Source organism: Pan troglodytes, chromosome 10 (assembly GCF_028858775.2).
Source record: "Pan troglodytes isolate AG18354 chromosome 10, NHGRI_mPanTro3-v2.0_pri, whole genome shotgun sequence".
Lineage (NCBI taxonomy): Eukaryota > Metazoa > Chordata > Mammalia > Primates > Hominidae > Pan > Pan troglodytes.
This window is the reverse complement of record NC_072408.2, coordinates 47,765,917-47,790,586: the sequence shown is the minus strand read 5'-3', so window position 1 is coordinate 47,790,586 and position 24,670 is coordinate 47,765,917. Positions and strand designations below refer to the sequence as shown.

The window sequence follows — 24,670 nt, the reverse complement described above, 5'->3', positions numbered from 1 at the left end:
CTCTAGGAGGTTTTCCATGATTTACAACAAACTAAAGCCTACTATCCCTTTAGAGTAACTGACCTCTCACCACCAGCAATGGCAGGAAATAAATGGCAAAGGACCACAGATCAAAAATAACTTATCAGTGGATACTTATAACTATCCTTGATTTAATTTCCTCCTTTGATTTGGTGCTGTTTTTTTTCCATTATTTGAACCAATGTTCTAATATCTGAGCCAAAAGAGGCAAAGAGGGTTTCTTCTAAAGAAAGACAATAACAAACCATGCCTTCCTTATTTCTTGGTCACAGATATTATTCAGGGAGTGATGAGCTTCTGAAATTTTTATCTTATAAACCAACCAGTGGCAAAAAGAATGGGGCTGGCCCCAGAGAAAAAAAGCATCCTGGACATGATATATGGCTCCTAAGTTCTATATATCTGATCCTAAGACCAGTATCCAATTTAAGATTCTGAGGTAGTTAAGATATAGTAGATAAGACCCAATGCTTGGGTCTTAATCTTGGCTCTGCTGTTTACTAGCTGTATAACCTTGCAAGTTTTTAAATCTTTCTATGCCTTGTTTCTTTGTCTGCAGAATGGTGAACTATCATATCTACTTCCAAAGATATGATGACTATTACAAGAATAAAACACATAAAACATGAATCGTACTAATGAGGTAAATGATCAATAGTTATTGGCAAATATTATTTGGAAGGTCTTGATCATACAAAAACAGGATATGGATATCTAAAATATTTAATGATTACTACACTGAGAAACTAAAAATCCTCCACAGCTGTGAAGCTTGAGTATACCCAGATTAGCCAGGGATGCTTATGCAAAGAAGGTACTTAGGAAAAGATACCCAACCCAGTTTTCTTTTGCTGTAAAAATAACCTTCTAAAATAAAACAGGTACCTACAGGTTTAGGCTTAGGAACAGATCAGTTTAAAAACTGTAGTGTAATTAATATACTTAAAATAACTTGGAGTTAGGAGGTGAAGACCGTAACTTCTCCCCCAATACCTCAAATATTTAATAATAATATAACTTTTTCAATGTCCATTTAAAAAATATCATACATAAATGGAGGCTATTTTGGAAAGCTTATCATTCGTAATATAAGTGATCTAAAATGAGCAGAACGTAGGTAGAAAGGGAAGTAAAATTGGATTCCTATAAAGAAATCCCAAAGTATTCCTTCATGCTGCAACATGGTCAGCTAATACTTATTTGTTCAGAAGAGATGAACTGCAGAATAGGAGCCTTAAAGAGTGAGAATACCAATGAGTGAATGTCTTCTTCAATGTTCAAATCTTCAACAAGAAAAGGTAAATTCAGTGGTTCTCAGACTTTAAAATACACCTGAGATGTTTGTTAAAAATGCCTGTCTCCACCACACTCCCTCATAGTTACAAGAATGAAGAGGCCTATGAGAGATGATTCCAATGCAGGTCATCCATGGACCACATTTTGAGAAAAAGTGAGATAATGCCTTAATTTAACTGCCACTTAATGTTTACTATTTGTATGTAAAAATAGATGCAATATTACCTCATCATTGAGCCAATTCAGATGGTTTAGAGTTTGAATATCTTTGCGTGTAATGGTCAGGCGAAATGCTTCACTGAGAATTTCATCCTGATTCCCATTACGAAATACATTCTTTATTTCTTTCTCCATTTCCTAAGAAAACAAAAGGTGTCAAGACATCAAACACGCGTGGCTTCAGAAAAACCGTATTTCTCACCAAACCCCATATAATCCTCAGGCTATATTTATCACCATTCGATTGTTTATAAATTTACTGTTAATCAGTTTACTTCTAACATTTTGGTTTCTATTCCTTCCCAGTAATCCCCGATTACTTCTTTCCACTTCATCTAGTCCTCCCTTCTCTTTTTCAGCACAACATTCAGATCCTTGTTTCCATATTAATTCCTAAAGTCTGGAACAACCTTCCACTATCAAATTTTCTAAGCACATGAGAAAAATTAACTATATTTTATATCTCTGGTCCAAATGACTTCCTGAGAAACAGAATTTTTCATAAAAGGTAGTAAGAGAGTAAAGGCAGTATCTTTTAGAAACTACTTTCTTAGAGATTTTTTTTAAAATGTAAAGTATGGAATTCAGTACAACTATAATAAGTGTGTTATGCTCACCAGCTACATGGTAGTGTTTCAAAGAGAAGTATGGATAAAGAAACGGATTATCTAAAAATGTACACAGACCTCCATGTATTTTCCAAATTTTCTATAATGGGTTTTATTACTTAAAAAAAGAGCAAATCTCAGCTTACAATTTGAGGTCAAACTATTGTATGTGTGCATTAAGTAAAAATGCACATGACATGAAAGACAAATGTATTAAATGCTTCTTCACTGAAACTGTTAAAAGCCACCATAGTTCTTTCATAAATTTTCAATATTTTAAAAATAAAGCCCAGATTGGTATATAAAATAAGCGAAAGCTGAAATATACAAGAAAATTTAAATAACACGTGTTCTATGGCTTTTTGTGTGTGTGTGTATGTGAGATGGAGTCTTGCCCTGTCACCCAGGCTGAAGTACAGTGGCATGATCTCGGCTCACTGCAACCTCTGCCTCCCGGGTTCAAGCAATTCTCCTGCCTCAGCCTCCTGTGTAGCTGGGATTACAGGTGCATGCCACCACACCCAGCTAATTTTTGTATTTTTGGTAGAGATGGGGTTTTACCATGTTGGCCAGGCTGGTCTCGAACTCCTAACCTCAAGTGATCCACCCGCTTCAGTCTCCCAAAGTGATGGGATTACAGGCGTGAGCCACCGTGCCTGACCACTATTGCTTTTATGTTTGAAACTCATCCGAGGGATTCTTTCTAAACATAATACTTAGTAGTGTAGAAATTAAGTGTATGTAACTTACCTCTGTAATTTCAGGAAATTCATCTTCACTATCAGTTAATTTATGACCTTTTTTTTGTGTTTCTTGGGCAACAGTAACAGGAATCTCCTTTTCAAGAGGTACACGAAGATGTAGTTCTACTGAATCATGTACTGAATGTTCCCGCTCCTGCAATCTCTGAAAGATAAAACTTCAGAGTAAGTGGGATAAAGAAATCTGTGGATGTTCCTTGATTTATGACAGGGTTATGTCCCAATAAACCTGTCATAAGTCAAAGAGCGTGCTGAAATGCCCATTGCTTTCGCTTTTTTGTAAAGTCAAAAAATCATTAGTCAAACCATCACAAGTAGGGGACTATCTATATTTGTCTTATGTACAATGAGTAGCACTGACTGGACAGACCAAGAACATTTACGACATATCATAACATGCTATGCTACCATACGATCTTGGAATTACAACAGCAATTACCCAAATCTGGGTAACTTTCCAAAATAGTTTCTACTTTGATGTACTATTTATTTGTAATATTATTCCAATTTTCTTTTTTACCTGGTTTTGAAGCTGTAAGGCCAATGCCTTCTGTTCTTCAATCTGGCGCAATCTTTCTCGTGCTCGAGAATCATAAACACTAGTTCTAGAAAATGAAAAGGAACGTGACCAAATGTAGACCACTCTCATTATGAAACATATTGTTGATGTACACTGAATGTTAAATACAGGACCCTCACAAAGAAAGTCTAAAATCCTTACACTAACTTATCATCCTTATTTTAAGACATAGAGTGAAACCACATAATGTTACTGAAATTACTCTACCATTTTTACTTATTATTTTTTATAGAGATAGGGTCTCACTACAGTGCCCGGGCTAGTCTCAAACTCCTGGGCTCAAGCAACCCCCCTACCTTGGCCTCTCAAAGTGCTAGGATTACAGATGTGAGCCATTGCACCCGACCTATTTTTACTGAAATTACTAAAAATATCAGTGTGCTGCTAAATGTGAACAGATGACTTGTTAACATTTGTAAACACACAGTTCTTTTCTTAACATGCTTTTAAGATTATAGTGAAAGCGAAACTTCAGTCTGGAAATCCAAAAATGGGATTGAACCCTAAAGGAGAAACGAATATAAGATATCACTGAAGTTTAATTCAAATACTACATTTTTGATAGATTTTTAAAAAATTACCGAGACCGAGGGGTTTGGATAACTTAAGTTCCTTAAGTGAGACTAAATGCTTTCAGTGATTTTGCAAAGTCCAGAAATATGAATTATTCAATAAATTAGTTTTACAAATGCCAAAATAGGATCATTTATTTTCCCTATTATATAATAGCTAACTCTATTTTTCCAATTTAATTTAGCTTCAACAATTGTTATAGATTTAATAAACGTAAGTATAGAAATGTTCCAACTCCAACAAGATTTTGAAAACCCAACAACTTAAAAGTATAAACAGGCACTTCTTTTTTTTTTTTTTTGAGATGGAGTCTTACTCTGTTGCCCAGGCTGGAGTGCAGTGGCGTGATCTCGGCTCACTGCAACCTCCACCTCCCAGGTTCAAGCAATCCTCCCGCCTCAGCCTTCCAAGTAGCTAGGATTACAGGCGCGTGCCACCATGCCCAGCCAATTTTTGTATTTTTAGTAGAGATGAGATTTCACCATGAAGGCCAGGCTGGTCTTGAACTCCTGACCTCAGATGATCCACCTGCCTCAGCCTCCCAAAATGCTGGAATTACAGGCGTGAGCCACCGCGCCCAGCCTAAACAGGTACTTCTTATTGGCAAAAAATAAGCAGGATGATTAGCTAATTGTTTGATTTCTTCTAACTAAAAATGAAGTGATTGAGAAGGAAAGATGATACCAAAAATAACTTACAATTCTTTGATCCACAGCTCTGCCTGGAAGAAAGTAGAACTATGGGTAGGAAAAGAAAAATTTGACAAATGAGCAGGAGGCTTATGAGAAAATTAAAATATTTTCATCAATAAAAACAATCATTTAAATTGTTTATATGAGTGCTTTACAAGTATGGAATAAGTAAAAGGAATCTAAATGACATAAAATAATTGTAACTAGGAATTAAGGAGACACAATCCTTATGCATACATATTAGTTAAAATCATATGGATACATATTAGTTAAAAAGGTGACCCAAAGTTCAGCAGAGATACTACATTTGGCATAGCTCCCTACTTGCATGAGACCAACATTACGTGAAAGAGGACATCACTTCTCAAAATAATACATTAAGCTAGAACATTGCTCTTCCCAAATGACTCAGATTGAAAGATTTATTAAAAATCCCCACACACAAAATAATCTACATCAAATGGCTAACAAGCCAATGAGCCAAAGCTGAGAATCAGCAACACAACTTCCTTCCAAAGATGACAGGCCAATTCTAGGTCCATGTGGCTCTTGCTGACAACCCAAGTGATATGCTGAGCAGAGCCACAGGCATGATTAATTGTCCTAGAGCCTCTTGTTTTTCTCAAACTTCCTTATCTCCAAACTCCTAACTAGGCAGGATCTATCACAGAAACACAAAGAAGAAGAGTGAACACTTTTCCAAAGAAAACTATTAAATATAGAGAACAAGTAAACAGAGCATCAAATTGGGAGTTAAGAGACCTGGATCAGAGGCCAGGCATGGTGGCTCATTCCTGTAATCCCAGTGCTTTAGGACGCTGAGGTGGGAGAATTGCTTGAGCTAAGAGTTCAAGACCAGCCTGGGCAACATAGTGAGACTCTGTCTCTTAAAAAAAAAAAAAAATCCTCTGCAACTAGAATAGTGCTTGGCACATAGTAGGCATTTAGTGTTTTTTTGTTTGTTTGTTTTTTGACTCTCACTCTGTTGCCCAGGCTGGAGTACTGTGGCACAATCTCGGCTCACTGCAACCTCCACCTCTCGGGTTCAAGAGATTCTCCTGCCTCAGCCTCCTGAGTAGCTGGGATTACAGGCACCCGCCACCACACCTGGCTAATTTTTTCTTTTTTTTATTTTTATTTTAGTAGAGACGAGGTTTCACCATGTTGGCCAGGCTGGTCTCGAACTCACGACCTCAGGTGATCCATCCACCTTGGCCTTCCCAAAGTGCTAGGATTACAGGCATGAGCCACCATGCCCAGCCATATAGTATTTCTTGAATAAACAAGTAATGTAGGGACAAGCAGTTTTCTTCAATGGATCAAGGTATCCACTGGCTCCGGAAAACAAAATGCAGGGAAAATCTGCTTTTCCAAAGAGATGCATTATTTCTCATATAATTGAGGCATATAGTAATAATAACTGCAAATGTTTTTGAGCACATACTTAGTGCTCTACATGTAAAACTCTGCTCTAGATGTTTTATGTATTAGTTAAGCCTAATGAAAATCCCTATACTATTTAAACCTCAACATAATATATAAAAAAGAATTATTACTCATACTATACAGAAATGAAAAAGGAGGTTCAAAAAGATAATTTCTCTTGAAAGGCTAGGATTAGAAATCTTATCTGTCCAATTCCAAAGACTGTGTTCTTTCGACTGTGCCTTTCAATAGATCAAAGCATTAAAAAAAAGCGGGGGAGGAATAAGTACTTGGGCTACTCAAGAGAGCACTTCAGGCTATCTAGGAAATTCATTTGTTTAACAAAGATTTATTTACTGAGCACCCATCATATGCCAAGCACTATGACCAGCAATGGGTGACAGATACAAAAGTATTAGTAACAAAGAAGGTAGAAGGATGGAGGGAAAAACTAACATTATCTGGCAAAGTCAAAGAAATCTTCTGAGAAAAAAAAATAACACCTGGATGAGATTTTGAAAAGCAAAATTAAGGCCAGGCACAGTGGCTCATGCCTGTAATCCCAGCACTTTGGGAGGCTGAGGTGGGTGGAACACCGGAGGTCAGGAGTTCGAGACCAGCTTGGCCAACATGGTGAAACCCAATCTCCACTAAAAATACAAAAATTAGCTGGGTGTGGTGGCGTATGCCTGTAATCCCAGCTACCCTGGAGGGTAAGGCACAAGAATCACTTGAACCCAGGAGGCGGAGGTTGCAGTGAGCAGAGATTGTGCCACTGCACTCCAGCCTGGATGATAGAGCAAGACTCTGTCACAAAAAAAAAAAAAAAAAAAGAAAGAAAGAAAAGAAAGCAAAATAAGAGCTTACCAAGTAGACAGAGAGAGAAAGGGACATCCAGACAGAAGGATCAGAATGTATAAAGGCAAAGAGGTATGACACAGCATAGCATATTCTGGGAAATAAAAGCAGATCTTCATTACTGGAACTTAACTGAGAGGCAGTAGTGGAGAATTAAGAGTAGAGAGCCAATAAACCAAGCCTCAGCAGAGTAGGCACCAACTTTGACAAAGAGCATCGCTCAAACAGCCTTACCCAACAGACCATTTCTCCTGCCATCTCATTCTTTAGTCATCACTAGGGGAAATCCTCCGTAAAGGAAAGGCAGTCTTAGTAAAGAACCATTAAGGAACTGAGATCAACTCTTTACCTGAGAGATCAACTTCTTCCCAAGAAAGTTGCATGCATCTTGTGGCATTTCATGTGAAGCACTTATAAAAATAAGTGTTTTATCTGTAAGTTAATCTTCACAATTAAGTGTAAGGTATCAATACTGGCATTTTATTGATAAGGAAACTGAGGTTCATAAGAGTAACTTGTCCAAAGCTACATGAAGCCTTTTCCAACCCAAGATCAGAAGGCAGATCTGACTCCAAAAAAGATGTAAGAAATAAAGAATCCAAACTATGAAGTCTCCCCAAAAGACTTAACAAATAGAGAATTTTAAGAAATATTTAAAGCTTAGAACATATGGGGAGCTGCAAAGAAGTAGGGGAACTGAGATGAGAAAGAATATTTCATTACCCTTAATCTTCTCAACGGAAAACTGATATTATTCTCATCCTAGCAATTGAATTCCCAAAGCCATATATGGCAAAGGCATAGCAATCATAGTAATGATTACTATGGATTACTATTACTGTATTACAGAGGAAGAAGTATTTGATACCTCCAGATAAGTAAAGTTTCATGCAGAAGTTCACATGTGAGTTGAGACCTAAAAGATAAAACACTACTGACAGACAAAGTTGAGGTACGGAGGACATTCCAGGCAAAAAGAACACTGAATGTGAAGGTAAGAAATGCTTATTGTATTTACAAACTGAAAATAGTCCAGCTTATAAAAACACATGAAAGAGTCCCATATTTCCATATGGCTCCCTCTTACCTCCATCATGTCTCTGCTCAAGTCACTTTATCAGAGACTTTCCAGGACCACCCTATACAAATAGTATCCTCCCAATCGTACTCTATATATTACCCTGCTTCAATTTTCTTCATAGCACTTATCACAAGGCATATACATTTGTTTATCCTTCCCCTCAAGTAGAATGCAAGCTCCTTGAGCATAGGGACTTCACATTGTCCTTCGTCCTTCCCCTCAAGTAGAATGCAAGCTCCTTGAGAATAGGGACTTCACATTGTTCCCTATTATCCTCAATATTTATACTAGTACCTGGCACACAGTAGGCTCTCAGTAAATATTTGTTAAAGTGAGAAAGTGAGGCTTGTGAAAGAAGTGCTTTGTATACCATAGTAAGGAGCCTGAGCTTAATTCAATGTCTGATAAACCACCCTTGAAGGAGGTTAACAAATAATCATTAAACCCCTTTAATGTATGATCAGACATGAATTCTGAAAGATCACTCTGATTGCAGCATGGAAGATGGACTAAAGAACACAGCAGGCCGGGTGCAGTGGCTCACACCTACGATCCCAGCACTTTGGAAGGCCAAGTTAGGAGGATCGCTTGAGGCTAGGAGTACAAAACCAGCCTGGTCAACATAGCAAGATCCCGTCTCTACAAAAGAAAAATTTAAAAGTTAGCCAAGTATGGTGGCATGCATCTGTGGTCCCAGCTGAGGCAAGAGGATCACTTGAGCCCAGGAGTTCAAAGCTCCAGTGAGCCATGGTTGTGCCACTGCACTCTTGCCTGGGTGACAGAGCAAGACCCTGTCTCAAAACAAAAACAAAAACAAAAACAAAAACAAAAACAAATGAAAAAAGAGCAAGGCAGAAAAATTGTTTCAAGAACATGGTATGGTGGAAGACGGAATGAAGAACAAAATAGAGGCTGAAGGAAGAACAATTATAAAGCCACTAAAATAATTCAAGTAATACGTGAGAAAGGTCTGAATTGAGGTAGTTTTACATTATGTAACTTTTAGTGAAAAAGCTGTGATTAAAGAAAGGGAAAACAATATGTTAAGAAGAAACTTTTAGGCCAGGCATGGTGGCTCACGCCTGTAATCCCAGCACTTTGGGAGGCCGAGGCAGGTGGATCACTTGAGGTCAGGAGTTCGAGACCAGCCTGGCCAACACAGCAAAACCCCATCTCTACTAAAAATACAAAAATTAGCTGGGCGTGGTGGCGGGCACCTGTAATCCTAGCTACTCGGGAGGCTGAGGCAGAAGAATTGCTTGAACCAGGGAGGTGGAGGTTGCAGTGAACCAAGATCGCGCCACTACACTCCAGCCTGGGCAACAGAGCGAGACTCCGTCTCAAAAAGATAAATTAATTAATTAATAAAGAACAAGCTTTTTCCAAACTTTACCTGGGAGTTGGAGTCTGGGAATCTTTCACTTTCAGTAAAATCACAGAGTCTGATCCTAAAGAAACACAAGAGCATTTCATTAGTAATAAAACTCCACAAAGTTATACTTTCTAGATATCTTAGTTTAAGTTCCCATACTTTGCTATATTTTATTTCCACAAAAATAACATAAGAACAAAGGTTAGATGGGAGAGAGAGAGAGGCAAGTCCATTGTCACTGAGAACAGAAATAGGTCTTAGTGAAGAATTTGCTTCACAAATAAGAAAGTCCCTGGGAAATAACAAACATATTTGCCCTTCAGAATTTCCTCCTAGGCTGCACTTGCTCCCTGTGCTTCCTGTCTGTTTCAGGAGAACAAGAACATGGCAGGATTCCTTAAAAGTCTTCATGGTAGTCCTCTATCTGCAATTTTGGTTTCTATGGTTTCAGTTATGCATAGTTAACTGCGGTCCAAATATATTAAATGGAAAATTCCAGAAATAATTAGTAAATTTTAAATTGCATGCCATTCCAAGTAATGTGATAAAAATCTCTATCCAGCTCTATTTCAGGCATGAAATCATCCCTTTGTCCAGCATATCCATGTTGTATGCACCACCTGTCATTTAGTAGTCACCTCAGTCATCCAATTGACTGTCTCAGTATAGCAGTGCTTGTGTTCAGTAACCCTTACTTAATAATGTCCCCAAAAGGCAAAAGTAATGATGTTGGCAATTCAGGTATGCCAAAGAGAAGCCGTAAAAAGTGCTTCCCCAGCCTGGCCAACATGGTGAAACCTGTCTCTGCTAAGAATACAAAAATTAGCTGGGCATAATGGCTCACACCTGTAATCCCAGCTACTCAGGAGGCTGAGGCAGCAGAATCGCTTGAACCCAGGACATGCGAGGTTGCAGTGAACCAAGGTGGTCCCACTGTACTCCAGCCTGAGCAACAGAGTGACACTCAGTCTCAAAAACAAACAAAAACAAAAACAAAAAACACTACTTCCTTTAAGTGAAAAGGTGAAAGTTTTTGATTTAATAAGAAAAAAGTAACATCTTCATTACAGTATATTGTTATAATTTTTGTTATTAGTTATTGTTGATCTCTTACTGCACCTAATTTATAATCATTAGTATGTATGTATAGGAAAAAACATGATGTATATAGGGTATGGTATATATAGTATACTCTCCATGGTTTCAAGCATCCACTGGTGGGGAGCGGGTCTTGGAACATATCCTCCCCCCACAGATAAGGGGGAACTACTGTAGTTCATGATCTACAATGCGACTGAATTAGGTGAAAGAAGGGGTGGGGGAATGGAAGAGGGAAAGAAACTGGAAGAAGGAGGGAAGGGGGACAGGGAAGGAAACAGCACCCCAGGAGGTGTCTAAAAAGTACAAATTTTATCATTCTATTATGTATTTTCTCTGTTGAATACTACTCAAAGGCAGGAATCATGTTCTTCTAAAGTGCTGTCATTAGAACCTCAGAGTATTTATTACATGGTACAAGGAAAGTAATTAAACAGTGCAATGTAGTGTATTTGTTTCATCTTAGTTGTATCTAAGTATCTGCAACACAATGTATGTTTCTGAGGTTAAAGGAGTTTGGGTTTTTTGGCTTTTTTTTTTCCTTTACAGTTCTCAGTACATCACCTCACAAAATATAACAAGAGTCTTCATGGATATGTGTAGCTATACAATGATGCTACCAAAAAGTTTAATCCTGAGTGAGAATTTTCACAAAGTACAAGTAGATTAAAAAAAAAAACTCAAACAACCTGAGAAAGGAGGGGAAAGACTAGTGCTCCATCTATCAAAAAATCCCTGATGTTTAACCATTTAACCTATAACTTGTTTTAAGTTACATACCTAAGTACATACCATAAATTGATACATAATACATACCTAAAGAAGGGGGAAATTAAGGAAACAAACCTATCACGACAAAACCTTAATTAACTGGAATGCAAAGAGAGTGAATATTTCAGTTAGTTGAAAGTTACGTAGAAAACTTTTTGCTTCCAATGCTGACAATCATTCTAAAATGCACAAACCTAAGTACTTAAGCTTCAATATTTATCTGATGTTTCAAAACTCCTACAACTTCAGAATTCTTACTTACCACTGTAAAGTCATAGAAACAGAGAAAGTGCTGAAGCAATTGGGCTGAGTATATATACTTTGACTCTAGCCTCTACTTAGGAAGTTAATTGTTTAAATAAAATGTATCAAATCATTTGCATCTCGAGGTAAGAAAAAAAGAATATCCTATTTGTGGGTTTAGTTTACTCACAGCATGGTTAACTGAATCATATGTATTTAAAGTATGTAAGTACATGTCTTACAAGTTCAGTATCCCTTATCCAAAATGGTTGGGACCAGGAGTTTCAAATTTTGGATTTTTTGGACTTTTGAATATTTGCATTATACAATTTGAGCATCCCAAATCCAAACATCCAAAATCCCAAATGCTCCACTGAGCATTTCCTGAGTATCATGTTGGTATTCAAAAAGTTTCAGATTTTGGAACATTTCGGACTTCATATTTTCAGATTCGGTATGCTCATTTATTTATATGTATATTACAATGTTGCCTGTAATGAGCTAATGAACAGTTAATTGGCTATTAGGACTAAAAATGTAGTTATATGATACCATGTTTACCTTCAGATTGTGTATTTGAAGCTGATAAGTTATCTGGCTGATGTGGAACAGAGTGGTGATGATGGGGATGATGAAGAGTACCAGAATCTTTGGATCCAAATGCAACATCTGGGGTATAAGAAGATAGGGAATATACACTGTGGGACAGCTGTTCCTGGTTAGTTAAAATGCTGGCAGATCCAGATGATGAAGTATCAGAGCCAATGATCTGAGATGCACAAGAGTTTCCATTTTTAAACAGTGAGTCTTTCAAAGTATTTTTACTGGAACTAAGACATCGAGACCTAGCAAGAGAAGAATATTGTTTCAATATCAAGTAATAAATTGTAGAATTAAATTCATCTGAAATATGCTTCTGTGACTCACAGGTGTAAAGGAAAATGTGTGGTGGGTTTGGCTATAGTAAACTGTTTCCCTGTGACCATCTGTAGCAGCTGTCTGTAAATCTCTCTTTCTTCTTCTTGAACTGTCTATAAGAAAACAAACAAAAAAAACAGTTTAAACACATCCAATAAGGCAAGTATTTCTCAAACTAGCATGTAAACGGAATCCTAGCTCTGCCAAAGCTCAGGCAGACTCCTTAAGATAATTAAGAATTATGGGCCTAACACAGTGGCTCATGCCTGTAATTCCAGCACTTTGGGAGGACAAGCGGGGAGGATCATTTGAGGCCAGAAGTTCAAAACCAGCCCAGTCAACATAGTGAGACCCCAACTCTACAAAAGAAAACTTAAAAAAAAAAACCAACTGGCTGTAGTGGCACATGCCTGTGGTCCCAGCTACTGGGGAGACTGAGGCAGGATAATCACTTGAACCTGGAAGGCGAAGGTTGCAGTGAGCCAAGATGGTGCCACTACACTCCAGCCTGGGGGCAGAGCAAGACTCTGTCTCAAAAAACAAAACAAAACAAAACAAAACAAAACAAAAATTATCAAGTGTGTAAAAGACAGGTTGAGTAAATACCAGATAATATACTTTGAAAAATTATGGAACATATATTTAAATAATAGTGCAGAGGAGCTATAGGCTATAAAACCAGAAAGCCAGCAGGTAATCACTTCTGAGTCAAAAAAGAGTCCCAGAAATAAAGGGCCTCTAAATTAGGATTCCAACAAATCCCTTGACTCCTGAAACCTGTTAGAAAAATCACAAGGAAGTAACCAGACTAGTCAAAATCAGAGTGGAGTATCTTGCCAACAGTTTCCTATTTTATTTAAGTGCAGGTACTTTCCAGAGACAATATTCATCTCCAACATTTATTTATTTTTCCTGTAAGACCCAATACTACATTTAGTGAAAACCATATACTTCCTAACATTCATTCATTGACATGAACACCTACTATGCTCCAGTCACTAAAGATAATGAATGCATCGAAAAAAATAAAGTTCCTGCCCTTGTGGAGATTATATTGCAGTGAAAGGAATCAAACAAAAACCCAGTCAGGTAGTATGCAGAAAATTAAAGGGTAAGAGAATGGAAAGTGATGGAAGGAGAGCAGCAGGAACAGGTAAGATTTCTCTAAAAAAAAGTGATATTTCAGCAGAAACCTAAAGCCAAGAGAAGAAGTCAGTCCTAGAAATATATAAAAGAATATTCCAAATAGAGGAACAACACATGCAAAGCCCTGAGAGAGGAAGGTGCTTAATGCATTCCAAAAATAGTAAGGTCCATGTGAATCAGAAGAGTAGGAAGAAATGAGATCACCTGACACAGAACCAGATTATATAAGGACTTACAACTCTGGTAAAGCATCAGTTCTATACAAGTCCCCTGACTCAATGGGCTATGTTCACTAGCACTTAGTAATATGCCCTGGCAATTTATTTTTAATCTTATATACAGTTTAATACAACCACCAATCCTCAAAACATAATTTTAAACATTATGTCAGTGTTAGCACCATCTCGTACTGTGATATTTCGATATGTGCTGGGACTACAGGCGCCCGCCACCACGCCCAGCTAATTTTTTGTGTTTTTAGTAGAGACGGGGTTTCACCATGTTAGCCAGGATAGTCTCGATCTCCTGACCAGCCCAGGCTGGAGTGCAGGTGCGCCATATCGGCTCACTGCAACCTCCACCTCCTAGGTTCAAGTGATTCTCCTGCCTCAGCCTCTGGACTAGCTGGGACTACAGGTGCACGCCACCACACAGAGCTAATTTTTTTTTTTTAATTTTTAGTAGAGACAGGGTTTCACCATGTTGGCCAGGCTGGTCTCGAACTCCTAACCTCAAGTGATCCGCCCACCTTGGCCTCCCAAAGTGCTGGGATTACAGGCATGAGCCACAGCACCCAATATGTAGTTTTTTTTTTTTTTTTTTTTGAGACGGAGTCTCACTCTGTCACCAGGCTGGAGTGCAGTGGCACGATCTCTACTCACTGCAACTTCCACCTCCCTGGTTCAAGCAATTCTCCTGCTTCAGCCTCCCTAGTAGCTGGAACTACAGGTGTGCGCCACCACGCCCAGCCAATTTTTTTTTTTTATTTTTAGTAGAGACGGGGTTTCACCATGTTGGCCACAATGGTCTCGATCTCCTGACCTCGTGATCTGCCTGCCTCGGCCTCCCAAAGTGCTGGGATTAAAGGCGTGAGCCACGGAGCCCAGCCACCAATTTGTAGTTTAACACTTGGTCTCCTTCCACCATCCCATCTTGTAGTCCCCAGTGTCTACTATTCCCATCTTTATGTCCATTTGTACCCAATGTTTAGCTCCCACTTATAAGTGAGAACATGCAGCATTTGGTTTTGTTTCTGCATCAGTTTGCCTAGGATAATGTCTTGCCTATGTTTTAACAGTTTTGTTTTCTTGGTATTGAGTTGAGCTCCTTATATATTTTGAATATCAACCCCTTATAGAATGGATGCAAATATTTTCTCCCAATCTGTAGGTTGTCTCTGCACACTGTTAATTGTTTCCTTTGCTTTTTAGTTTGATGTACTCCCATGTGCCTACTTCTGCTTTTGTTGCCTATGACTTTGCGTGCAAATCCAAAAAAATCAGTGCCAAGACCACTGTCGTGTAGTTTTTCCTGTTTTCTTCTAGCAGTTTTAGAGTTTCTAGTCTTAAAGTCTTTATTCCATTTTTAGTTGATTTTTGCATATGGTATGAGATAAGGACCTAATTTCATTCTTCTACATATGGAAATATAATTTTCCCAACACCATTTAGTGAAGAGACTGTCCTTTCCCTTTCTGTAGTCCTAGCACCTTTGTCAAAAATCAGTCAACTAGCTATATAACGGGTTCACTTTTTTTTTCATCATACTTTAAGTTCTAGGGTACATGTACACAACATGCAGGTTTGTTACATATGTATACATGTGCCATGTTGGTATGCTGCACCCATTAACTCATCATTTACATTAGGTATATCTCCTAATGCTATTCCTCCCCACTCCCCCCACCCCACGACAGGCATAACGGGTTCATTTCTAAGTTCTCTATTCTGTTTCATTGGCTGATGTCTATTTCCAATACCATGCTGTTTTAATTACTATAGCTTGGTAGTATAGTTTGAAATAAGCTAGTGTGGTAGCTTCTTTTTTGTTCTTTCTGCTCATAATTGCCTTGGCTATTCAGGGATTTATGTGGTTTCATATGAATTTTAGTATTTTTTTCTATGAAAAATAACATTGGAATTTTGATAGGGATTGCAGTGAATCTGGAGAGTGCTTTGAGTAGTATGGCCATTTAAACAATATTAATTCTTCCAATCCATGAGCACAGAATAGCTTTCCATTTAATTGTATCTTCAATTTCTTTCAACATTGTATGTTTTTCAGTATGTAGGTCTTTTACTTCCTTGGTTAAATTTGATTGGTTTTTTTGTAACTATTGTAAATGGGATTGTTCTCTTGGCTTCTTTTTTGCATAGTTCATTGTTAACAGTGCATAGAAATACTACTAATTTCTGTGTGTTGATTTTGTATCCTACAACTATACTGTATTCATTTAATAGTTTTTTGGTGGAGTCTGTAGGATTTTATATATATATATATACACACACACACACATATATATACACACACATACACATATATACATATACACACACATATATACACATATATATTCACACATACACATACACTGTATTCATTTAATAGTTTGAACAGTTCTTTGGTGGAGTCTGTAGGGTTTTCTATATATAAGATCATGTTGTCAGTAAAAGTGACAATCTTATTTCTTTTTTTTTTTGAGACAGAGTCTTGCTCTGTCGCCCAGGCTGGAGTGCAGTGGCGCGATCTTGGCTCACTGCAACCTCCGCCTCCCGGGTTCAAGCAATTCTCCTGCCTCAGCCTCCTGAGTAGCTGGGATTACAGGCACCCGCCACCACGCCCAGCTAACTGACAATCTTATTTCTTCCTTTCCCAAAAGAACACATGTAACTTTTTTGGCTTTGCCAAAATGAAAGTTACCTAAAACTTTAAACAAAATTCTTTTTTGGACCATCTGGTACTATCAGTAAAAGAAAACATCTTTCTCTGTAAATTACTTGTTAAACTGTTTTTGTTGTTGTTGTTGTTAAACACAGTGGCTCACTCCTATAATCCCAACTCTTTGGGAAGCCAAGGCAGAGGATCACTTGAGCCTAGGAGTTTGAGACCAGCCTGGGCAACAAAGTGAGACCCTGTCTCTACACAAAAAATTTTTAAAAATTAGCTGCATATTAGCATGTGCCTGTAGTTGCAGCTACTCAGAAGGCAAAAGAGGGAGAATCACTTGAGCCAGGAAGTTGAGGCGGCAGTGAGCTGTGATTGCGCCACTGCATTCCAGCCTGGGTGACACACTGAGACTCTATTTCATAAAATTAAAAAAAAAATTAAAATTAAAGAAAGCCCTAACTGTTCTTTACTGAATAAGAAAATTAGGGGCTGGGCACGGTGGCTCAAGCCTGTAATACCAGCACTTTGGGAGGCCGAGGCAGGTGGATCATGAAGTCAGTAGATCGAGACCATCCTGGCTAACATGGTGAAACTCCGTCTCTACTGAAAATACAAAAAATTAGCCGGGCACGGTGCTGCCCGCCTGTAGTCCCAGCTACTCAGGAGGCTGAGGCAGGAGAATCGCTTGAACCCAGGAGACGGAGGTTGCAGTGAGCCGAGATCGCGCCACTGCACTCCAGCTGGGGCAAGAGAACAAAACTCCGTCTCAAATAAAAAAAGAAAATTAGGATCTTAAGAGTAAAGGAAGCAATAATTGCATAGCATGATAAAGTTAAAGAAGCTAGCTAATGTTACATTTTAAAACCTGAGAAAACACTAAGACGAGTGTTTTGAAGTATAAAAATAATTAATTAAGGTGCTGAATTGTATTTTTTAAAAGGGACAGAGTCCTGTAGTTAGGTGATGTTTCTATAAAAGGCTCCATCATAAAAGAACTATAAAATTATAAAACTTTAATAGAGAGCACAAAATAATTTTTAGGACACTAGTAAACTGTTTTTTTATAAATTACCACCAATAACTTTATAAATAATACTCCTAATTTTCATTTTGTTTAAAGTAATAACTTTATACCATATAAAATATGCAAAGTGCAAATTTCAATAATTTTCTGAGTCCCAAATGCTTGACTTACGACAACACTGTAAAGCATTTCTAAGAAAAGTATAAAACCATCACTGTCACCTATTACAAAAGTCCAGTATCTTAAAATGTTGCTCAATAATTTGCAAAGAAGCATGTCTAGAAGCAACATGTAACTGAAACTACCTGTGTTTTTGCCATTTTACATTTTTATTGTCACAAGTATTTTCTCTTTTCCAAACAGAACTTTATATCCTCTATAACAGCATTATCTAACAGAAATTTCTGTAGTAATAGAAATGTTCTATATTTGCCCTGTCCAATATGGTAGCCACTAGCCACATGTGGCTAATGAATACTTAAAATGTGGCTAGTGTCACTGAGTAACTAAATTTTCAATTTGAATTCGAATTAATTTAAACAGTGCTTGTGGCTAGCGGTTACCCTACTGAATAGCACAGCTTTTTGATGTTGCCTCTTGAGCATCAGCCATTCTGCACAGCCACTACTTGCATATTTCTAAATTCTTCTTCACGTGTTCTCTTCAAACCTCTGTTGTAAGACTGAGCAGTGCAGTGGTGACATCATCTTAATTGTTAATTTTGTAGAAGACTTCATATTCCTGAAGTTGATGGACAAATCTGGCATTAAGGTTAATACATCTTCCTTTAACATAACCAAATGTACCTCTGCTGAGGATCCCAACGTTTCACGGAAAGTGACTTTTCATCCAGTTTGTAAGTTCCCATCAGTAAATTTAGTCCCAGGGTTAAAAAGTATTATATCCGAATTATTTGTAATATCCAAAAATAAACATCTAAATAAATTTGTTGAAAGTCTGATAATAAAGTTTGGCCCAATATTTTGTATTATTCATGTTATATGGCTTATTCTGTAAGCCATATAGTAGTACAGGTGGCTTGACTTTCATATTAGGAGAATACAGAACTAAAAACAGGCAAATTTCCTGCATCACTCATTTCATAGAATAGATTCTTAGCATCTTCTTTGCACTACAGGAGGAAGGAGAACTCCACCTTCATGTTCTCCACTGACCCAACCTGTGGCCTGGAGGGCTGTTTGGAAGGGTAAAATTGCCCAAGCAACCCCCAGTCCTCAGGCTGGCAGAGGAGGCAAAAGAAGGAAGGCTGAGTGGTCCACAGAGCTGGTGGGTGAATGGCAAACTTACAATGAACACAGAATTAAAGGATCCTGGTGAGCCTGAGCAACAGAAACATGGGGCAGGGGAGGGTTAGGAGCCCTGTACCCAGCTGTCATGCTGCTGTTGTCTCCTCCACAAAGTCTCAATGCACCCCTTAGGCTGTCTAGAATCCAGCATAATCATAAACCCCACAACTCCAGTAATTATTTATGCATAAAATAATGTAAATATAAAATTCAATAGCATAAAAGGTATAATGAAAAATAAATCTTGGGCTCACTTTAGGAGCACATATACTAAGACTGGAACTATATAGAGAAGATTAGCATGGCCCCTGTACAAGGATGACATGAAAATTTGTGTAATGTCAAAAAAAATTTTTTTGTTAAAAAAAATCTCCTTTTCATCATTGTTGTCCAGCTTTGTCATCAAAGGCAAATGTTGCCAGTTTCTTGTCTATCCCTTGCCCTGCTAAATGACTTACTAGTTCTGCCACCCTCCACTTGAATGTTGGTGTTTTTTCGTTTTTTTTTTTTTTTGAGACAGTGTCTTGCTCTGTCACCCAGGCTGCAGTGCAGTGGCACAATCACAGCTGACCGTAGCCTTGAAATCCTGGGCTCAAACGATCTTCCTGCTTCAGCCTCCTGAGTAGGTGGAACTACAGCCACCTGCCACCACACCCAGCTAATTTTTTTTTGTAGAGACAGGATCTCACTATGTTGCCTAGGCTGGTCTCAAACTCCTGGCCTCAAGCAATCCTCCTGCTTTTGCTTCCCAAAGTGCTGGGATTGTACATGAGCCACCATGCCCAGCCAAATGTTTTAGATTCAATACAAACTTTTGTTGTTGTTGTTGTTGAGACGGCTTCTCACTCTGTCACCCAGGCTGGAGTGCAGTGGCGCGATTTCGGCTCACTGCAAGCTCTGCCTCCTGGGTTCACGCCATTCTCCTGCCTCAGCCTCCCGAGTAGCTAGGACTTACAGGCGCCCGCCACCACGCCCGGCTAATTTTTTGTATTTTTAGTAGAGACAGGGTTTCACCATATTAGCCAGGATGGTCTTCATCTCCTGACCTCGTGATCCGCCCGTCTCAGCCTCCCAAAGTGCTGGGATTACAGGCATGAGCCACCATGGCCGGCCTCAATACAAACTTTAAACCAAAAATATGCACAGCATTTTTAGTAACCATATCACAAATAATCAAGTTGTGCCACCTAAGAGATCACTGATTACCAAATTATGTAATTATTTAGCAGGTAATGCTGTATTCTTGACTCCATGCTCAGTAAGCTTCATTGGGCAGGAACCATATTGCTGTGTTGTATAACAGAAAGCATACTTGACCAAACCTCTTCAGAAGTTCTGGGTTCTAGGCCTGCCATTTACTAGTCTTGTGACCTATGACCCTTATTTTCCTAATCTGTAAAACATAACTATTACCTCATCTCTACCTATTTTGCTGAGTTAAAAGGATTAAAAACAATAATACATGTGGAAAGTACACTGGAAGCTCTAATGCTATTTAAATGTAAGGTAATTATTATTCATTTGTATCTCCAAGCAACCACAGCATTAGATGTATATTAAATATGTAATCTAACAGATATGTGCACACATCCTATCATGCAAATTATATGCTATATTACATTCACAAAATTGGCTTTTTCTTTTAGGTTTACTGAATTAATATAACAACCCAAGTGTCAACAGAACATCTTTCTTTACAGGAGTCTGTAACTTCAAAAAAGGTCTTACTCATAATGAAAGGATGTAAATTGTTTAACTAGCTTCTTGATTTTTCTCTTATATTGAAGAAAAATTGTTCCTGGTAAGAAGAATAGGTATTTCATCAAATTAAAAAAACAATTTTTTTTTTTGAGATGGGTCTCACTCTGATGCCCAGGCTGCAGTGCAGTGACACAAAGCAAGTCGAGTGCAGCCTCGACCTCCTGGGCTCAAGCAATCCTCCCACCTCAGCCTCGCCAGTAGCTAGGAGTACAGGTATGAGCCACCAAGCCCATCTAATTTTTGTATTTTTTGTAGAGACAGGGTTTCTCCATGTTGCCCAGGCTCGTCTCGAACTCCTGGGCTCAAGTGATCCACCTGTCTTGGCCTCCCACTGTGCTGGGATCATAGGCATGAGCCACGTCACGTGGACTGAAATAAAATTTTATCAAAAACTACGGAGGAAGAGTAACAATTTTTCCATAGGAGACAAGGGTTTAGGAAGGGTCTAGCAAAGATCAAAGAGAGATACTTTGATGTATGAGAAACCATTCAGGCAACATTAAAGATTAAGTAAAGTCAGCTGTCCAGCAGGCATAGAAGATATAATAGTAAGACAAATAATGAAGTCCTGCTAAAACATCTCTTTAATCTCTTTAGAATAGATGATAACACTCAAAAAGAGTAATTCAGACAGAAAAAGCACATGAAGGATAAAATAGAATGGTTCTTAAACAACTAATTATTAATAGGGAGCAAATGGCTCAGTGTAGGGAAAGATCCTAACTTTTAGTAGCTTTTGTCACACGTTTTCCTTACCTCTTCTGCTGTACTAACATGTCGCCTCTGAGTTTTCTTGGGGCTCAAAAGACTTCGACGACATGAACCACTCCAAGATGGACTTGGAACAGGTTTAATAGGAAAAGATTTTTCATATGCAGATACATGGCAGTGATGGTTTGACTTTCCCGCAAAAATGTTTGATAATCCACTAAAAAAAGAGTTTGTAAGAAAGATAAGAACAGATAATAAGTAAAATAAATCCAACCTAGAGATTATTTTCACTTTCAAAATATAAAACCAACCAAACAAAACAGGTAAAATAATAGGTTTCCCATTTGAGGGAAAGATACAATAAATGAATAAATGATATATAAGGATGCTGCATCAGGTTCTGGCACTTAAAAGATCTTACATTGTCAAAATTATCAAACACTTAAAACTGCATTTTTAGATCCACAATCTAGAATTTATTTTGGTCAGAAACCATATAGTTTTGTGGTATGACAAAGCATAACAGATTAGATGTCTTCAAAAAACCTGGGTTCCAGGTATGCTAACAACACATACATTTTCTATTATTCCCTGTACCCCTTGTACCCAGCCTGTTGGAGGAAATTAAGATTAAATATGTAAAAATGCATAAAGGCTGAAGCCTCTCAACTAAGCTTTTAAACTGAATTTTTAAATTTCCTTAAAGACCAACAGAGGGCTCCCATCCTTCATTAAAAACAACTATTAGGCTGCGTCATTAAATTCTCCTTCTGGCCTATTTACTTCCTCTGAATAATTTTTTGTCTCTTTATACTATCTAATGGGAAAAATTGGCAAATTGGCAAGAAGAATATTGTGAACTCAAAAACCCTGTCTTATATCTAAGGCTTACTAATTTTGAGTTTTTTTTTTTTTTTTTTTTTTGAGATGGAATCTTGCTCTGTCACTCAGACTGGAGGCAGTGGCACGACCTTGGCTCACAGCAACCTCCACCTCCCAGGTTCAAGTGATTCTCCCGCCTCAGCCTCCCGAATAGCTGGGATTACAGGCACCCGCCGCCACACCCAGGTGATTTTTGTATTTTTGTAGAGACAGGGTTTCACCATGTTAGCTAGGCTGATCTTGAACTCCTGACCTCAGGTAATCCGCCGGCCTCAGCTTCCCAAAGTGCTGGGATTACACACGTGAGCCACAGCACCCAGCCAATTTTGAGTTTTTTCTATGTGCTCTTTCTCATTTATCATTACCTGGAAAGTTTGAGGTACTTATTCTTAGCATAATAAATTTTCTTTTTTCTTCAAGACTCAGACTAGAGAAACACAGCTGAATATTCTAAATTCAATGAAATCAACCCTTTAAAATCATTACATGTGGTCTGAATCCAAATCAGACAAGATCTAAAGAAAATCAAATAGTGCGTAATTCTCTTTAAGTCTTCTTGGGTTTGTACGTGTGTTAAGAATGGGGAAATGAGAGTGGCTTCTGGTGCTCTGGGGTGAGCTCTGCCTGGCTGCAGGGATGGTGGGGAGAAGGAAGCTCATCGCAGTGATCAGAGACAAGGACACGGTGACTGGTTTCCTGCTGGGCAGCATAGGGGAGCTTAACAAGAACTGCCACCCCAATTTCCTGGTGGTGGAGAAGGATACGACCATCAATGAGATCGAAGACACTTTCCGGCAATTTCTAAACCGGGATGACACTGGCATCATCCTCATCAACCAGTACATCGCAGAGATGGTGCAGCATGCCCTGGACACCCACCAGCACTCTATCCCTACTGTCCTGGAGATCCCCTCCAAGGAGCACCCATATGAGGACGCCAAGGACTCCATCCTGCGCAGGGCCAGGGGCATGTTCACTGCCGAAGACCTGTGCTAGGGTCTTTGTGTGAGGACTCCTCACAGCCCTCAGCCCTTCCCTCATTTTCAGGCCTCTCCCCAGGCTTGCCATCAGCCTTCCTTACATTTTGAGCCTCTAATTTCCAAGTCCCTGCCCCTTCCCACTCCATTAAGAGGCTAGGTGAGGCGCTTCTAGGTTGCTGGGGCTCTGCTGTTAAAATCAAGGCTGGTTAAGGAACAGGAAGCCTGACCATCTCTCTCCACTACCTCTTCCCTGTGCTGTTACACAGTGTCATTGTTGATGTTAAATTACAGTCATATTCTTGCTTCTCTCCAAAAAAAAAAAAAAAAAAAAAGAATGGGGAAATGAGCAAGGACTTAGAATTTTAGGAACAGGCTTATTTTCTTAGGATGAGTGGATGCAGCTAGGAAAAGATGGCAAGGGCAGTGCAATTGTTTGGTAAAGACATGATGGATTCTCCACAATGTCTTCTGTATTTGTGTTTCCCAGAGTATGCGTGCGCCTATGCATGTTTTTTTTAACATAAAAGATTACTCTTCTAAAGAAACAGTACAAGGGCATCCTGCAATGACAGAAAGCAAGCGTGTTACCCAAAATTCATGAGTTAAGGTCAAACAGACAGAAGCAAGCTTAAAGGGCTTCGACTAGCCAAATTTCTGAGAATGTGAGCATTAAAAGTATAACAATTATAGTGGATTACAAAATACTGAATCCATAATGACACTAAAAAAGGAACAGACAAATTCATTTGAAACATATGAAGTGTCTATTTTACAAAAACCTTGCTTTGAAAACTGGTAATGAAAAAGAAAAATCTAATCATGTATCAGGCCTTTCCCACAGGAAACACATTTCAGGGAATCTAATAGCCCCAGCTAAGGAAAAATGCAATCAGAATGCCAATTAAGAAGTGTAGAAGTGATAAAATTAGAAAAATATTATTTCATTAACTCTAATAAAACTATTATCAGGTATTAGCAAACGATATTAATTATTAGGTGATGGCTGATGTGAAATTCATCATTCATATAACGCCAAAGTAACATTATTTAGATTACATTCAAGTCACACGGGAAAAAACCTAACTGTACAATTAACCACCAGATTGTCAGTTCCTCAATCCAGAGGTCAGTCTAGCATCAAGAATAATAGGAGAACCAAAACAAGATACTGTTTGTTTTTCAAATGTGATAAATGCAGCACACCTTTTAGTCACATCTAAAACCTAGCTTATAAAAAATACAGGTGATTTTTTGACAAAATAATGATACCACGAGGAAGCAACCTGCCAAATCCAAAACGTAGAACATTATACAGAAAAGTCATGTCATTTAAAAAAAGGAGGCTGAGGCTGGGCATGGTGGCTCATGCCTATAATCCCAGGAAGGGATCGGGAGGCCAAGGAAGGCAGATCACAAGGTCTGGAGTTCGAGACTAGCCTTGCTAATATGGCGAAATG

The 24,670-nt window shown here is 38.5% G+C and overlaps 2 protein-coding genes and 1 non-coding gene across 19 annotated transcripts in view; 2 read left to right on the top strand and 1 right to left on the bottom strand.

Moving 5' to 3' along the window:
* Nucleotides 1-24,670, bottom strand: part of SENP1 (SUMO specific peptidase 1) — a 62,406-nt gene that overhangs the window by 18,402 nt on the left and 19,334 nt on the right. For 11 of the 17 annotated variants that reach the window (XM_016923542.4, XM_054664319.2, XM_016923544.3 and 8 more), the window contains 8 exons: nucleotides 21,397-21,568; nucleotides 12,526-12,629; nucleotides 12,160-12,443; nucleotides 9,508-9,562; nucleotides 4,757-4,795; nucleotides 3,426-3,510; nucleotides 2,895-3,050; nucleotides 1,543-1,674 (listed from right to left, as the gene is read on the bottom strand). In XM_016923542.4, coding sequence (XP_016779031.1) covers nucleotides 1,543-1,674; nucleotides 2,895-3,050; nucleotides 3,426-3,510; nucleotides 4,757-4,795; nucleotides 9,508-9,562; nucleotides 12,160-12,443; nucleotides 12,526-12,629; nucleotides 21,397-21,568 — 1,027 coding nt within the window. The remainder of the gene's footprint in view (nucleotides 1-1,542; nucleotides 1,675-2,894; nucleotides 3,051-3,425; nucleotides 3,511-4,756; nucleotides 4,796-9,507; nucleotides 9,563-12,159; nucleotides 12,444-12,525; nucleotides 12,630-21,396; nucleotides 21,569-24,670) is intronic. The other 6 variants (XM_063786741.1, XM_063786742.1, XM_063786735.1 and 3 more) reach the window with 1 other exon arrangement.
* On the top strand, nucleotides 19,126-19,235 carry LOC112205062 (U6 spliceosomal RNA). Its single transcript, XR_002938927.1, has one exon. It is a non-coding gene; the product is annotated as a U6 spliceosomal RNA (small nuclear RNA).
* Nucleotides 22,282-23,548, top strand: LOC134807567 (V-type proton ATPase subunit F). Its single transcript, XM_063786743.1, has one exon. The coding sequence runs from the start codon at nucleotides 22,870-22,872 to the stop codon at nucleotides 23,227-23,229; it is 360 nt and encodes a 119-aa protein (XP_063642813.1). The 5' UTR covers nucleotides 22,282-22,869; the 3' UTR covers nucleotides 23,230-23,548.

Bases quoted from the DNA above. Each gene is read 5' to 3' on its own strand.
- LOC134807567 (XM_063786743.1), top strand. From the start codon at position 22,870: ATGGTGGGGAGAAGGAAGCTCATCGCAGTGATCAGAGACAAGGACACG.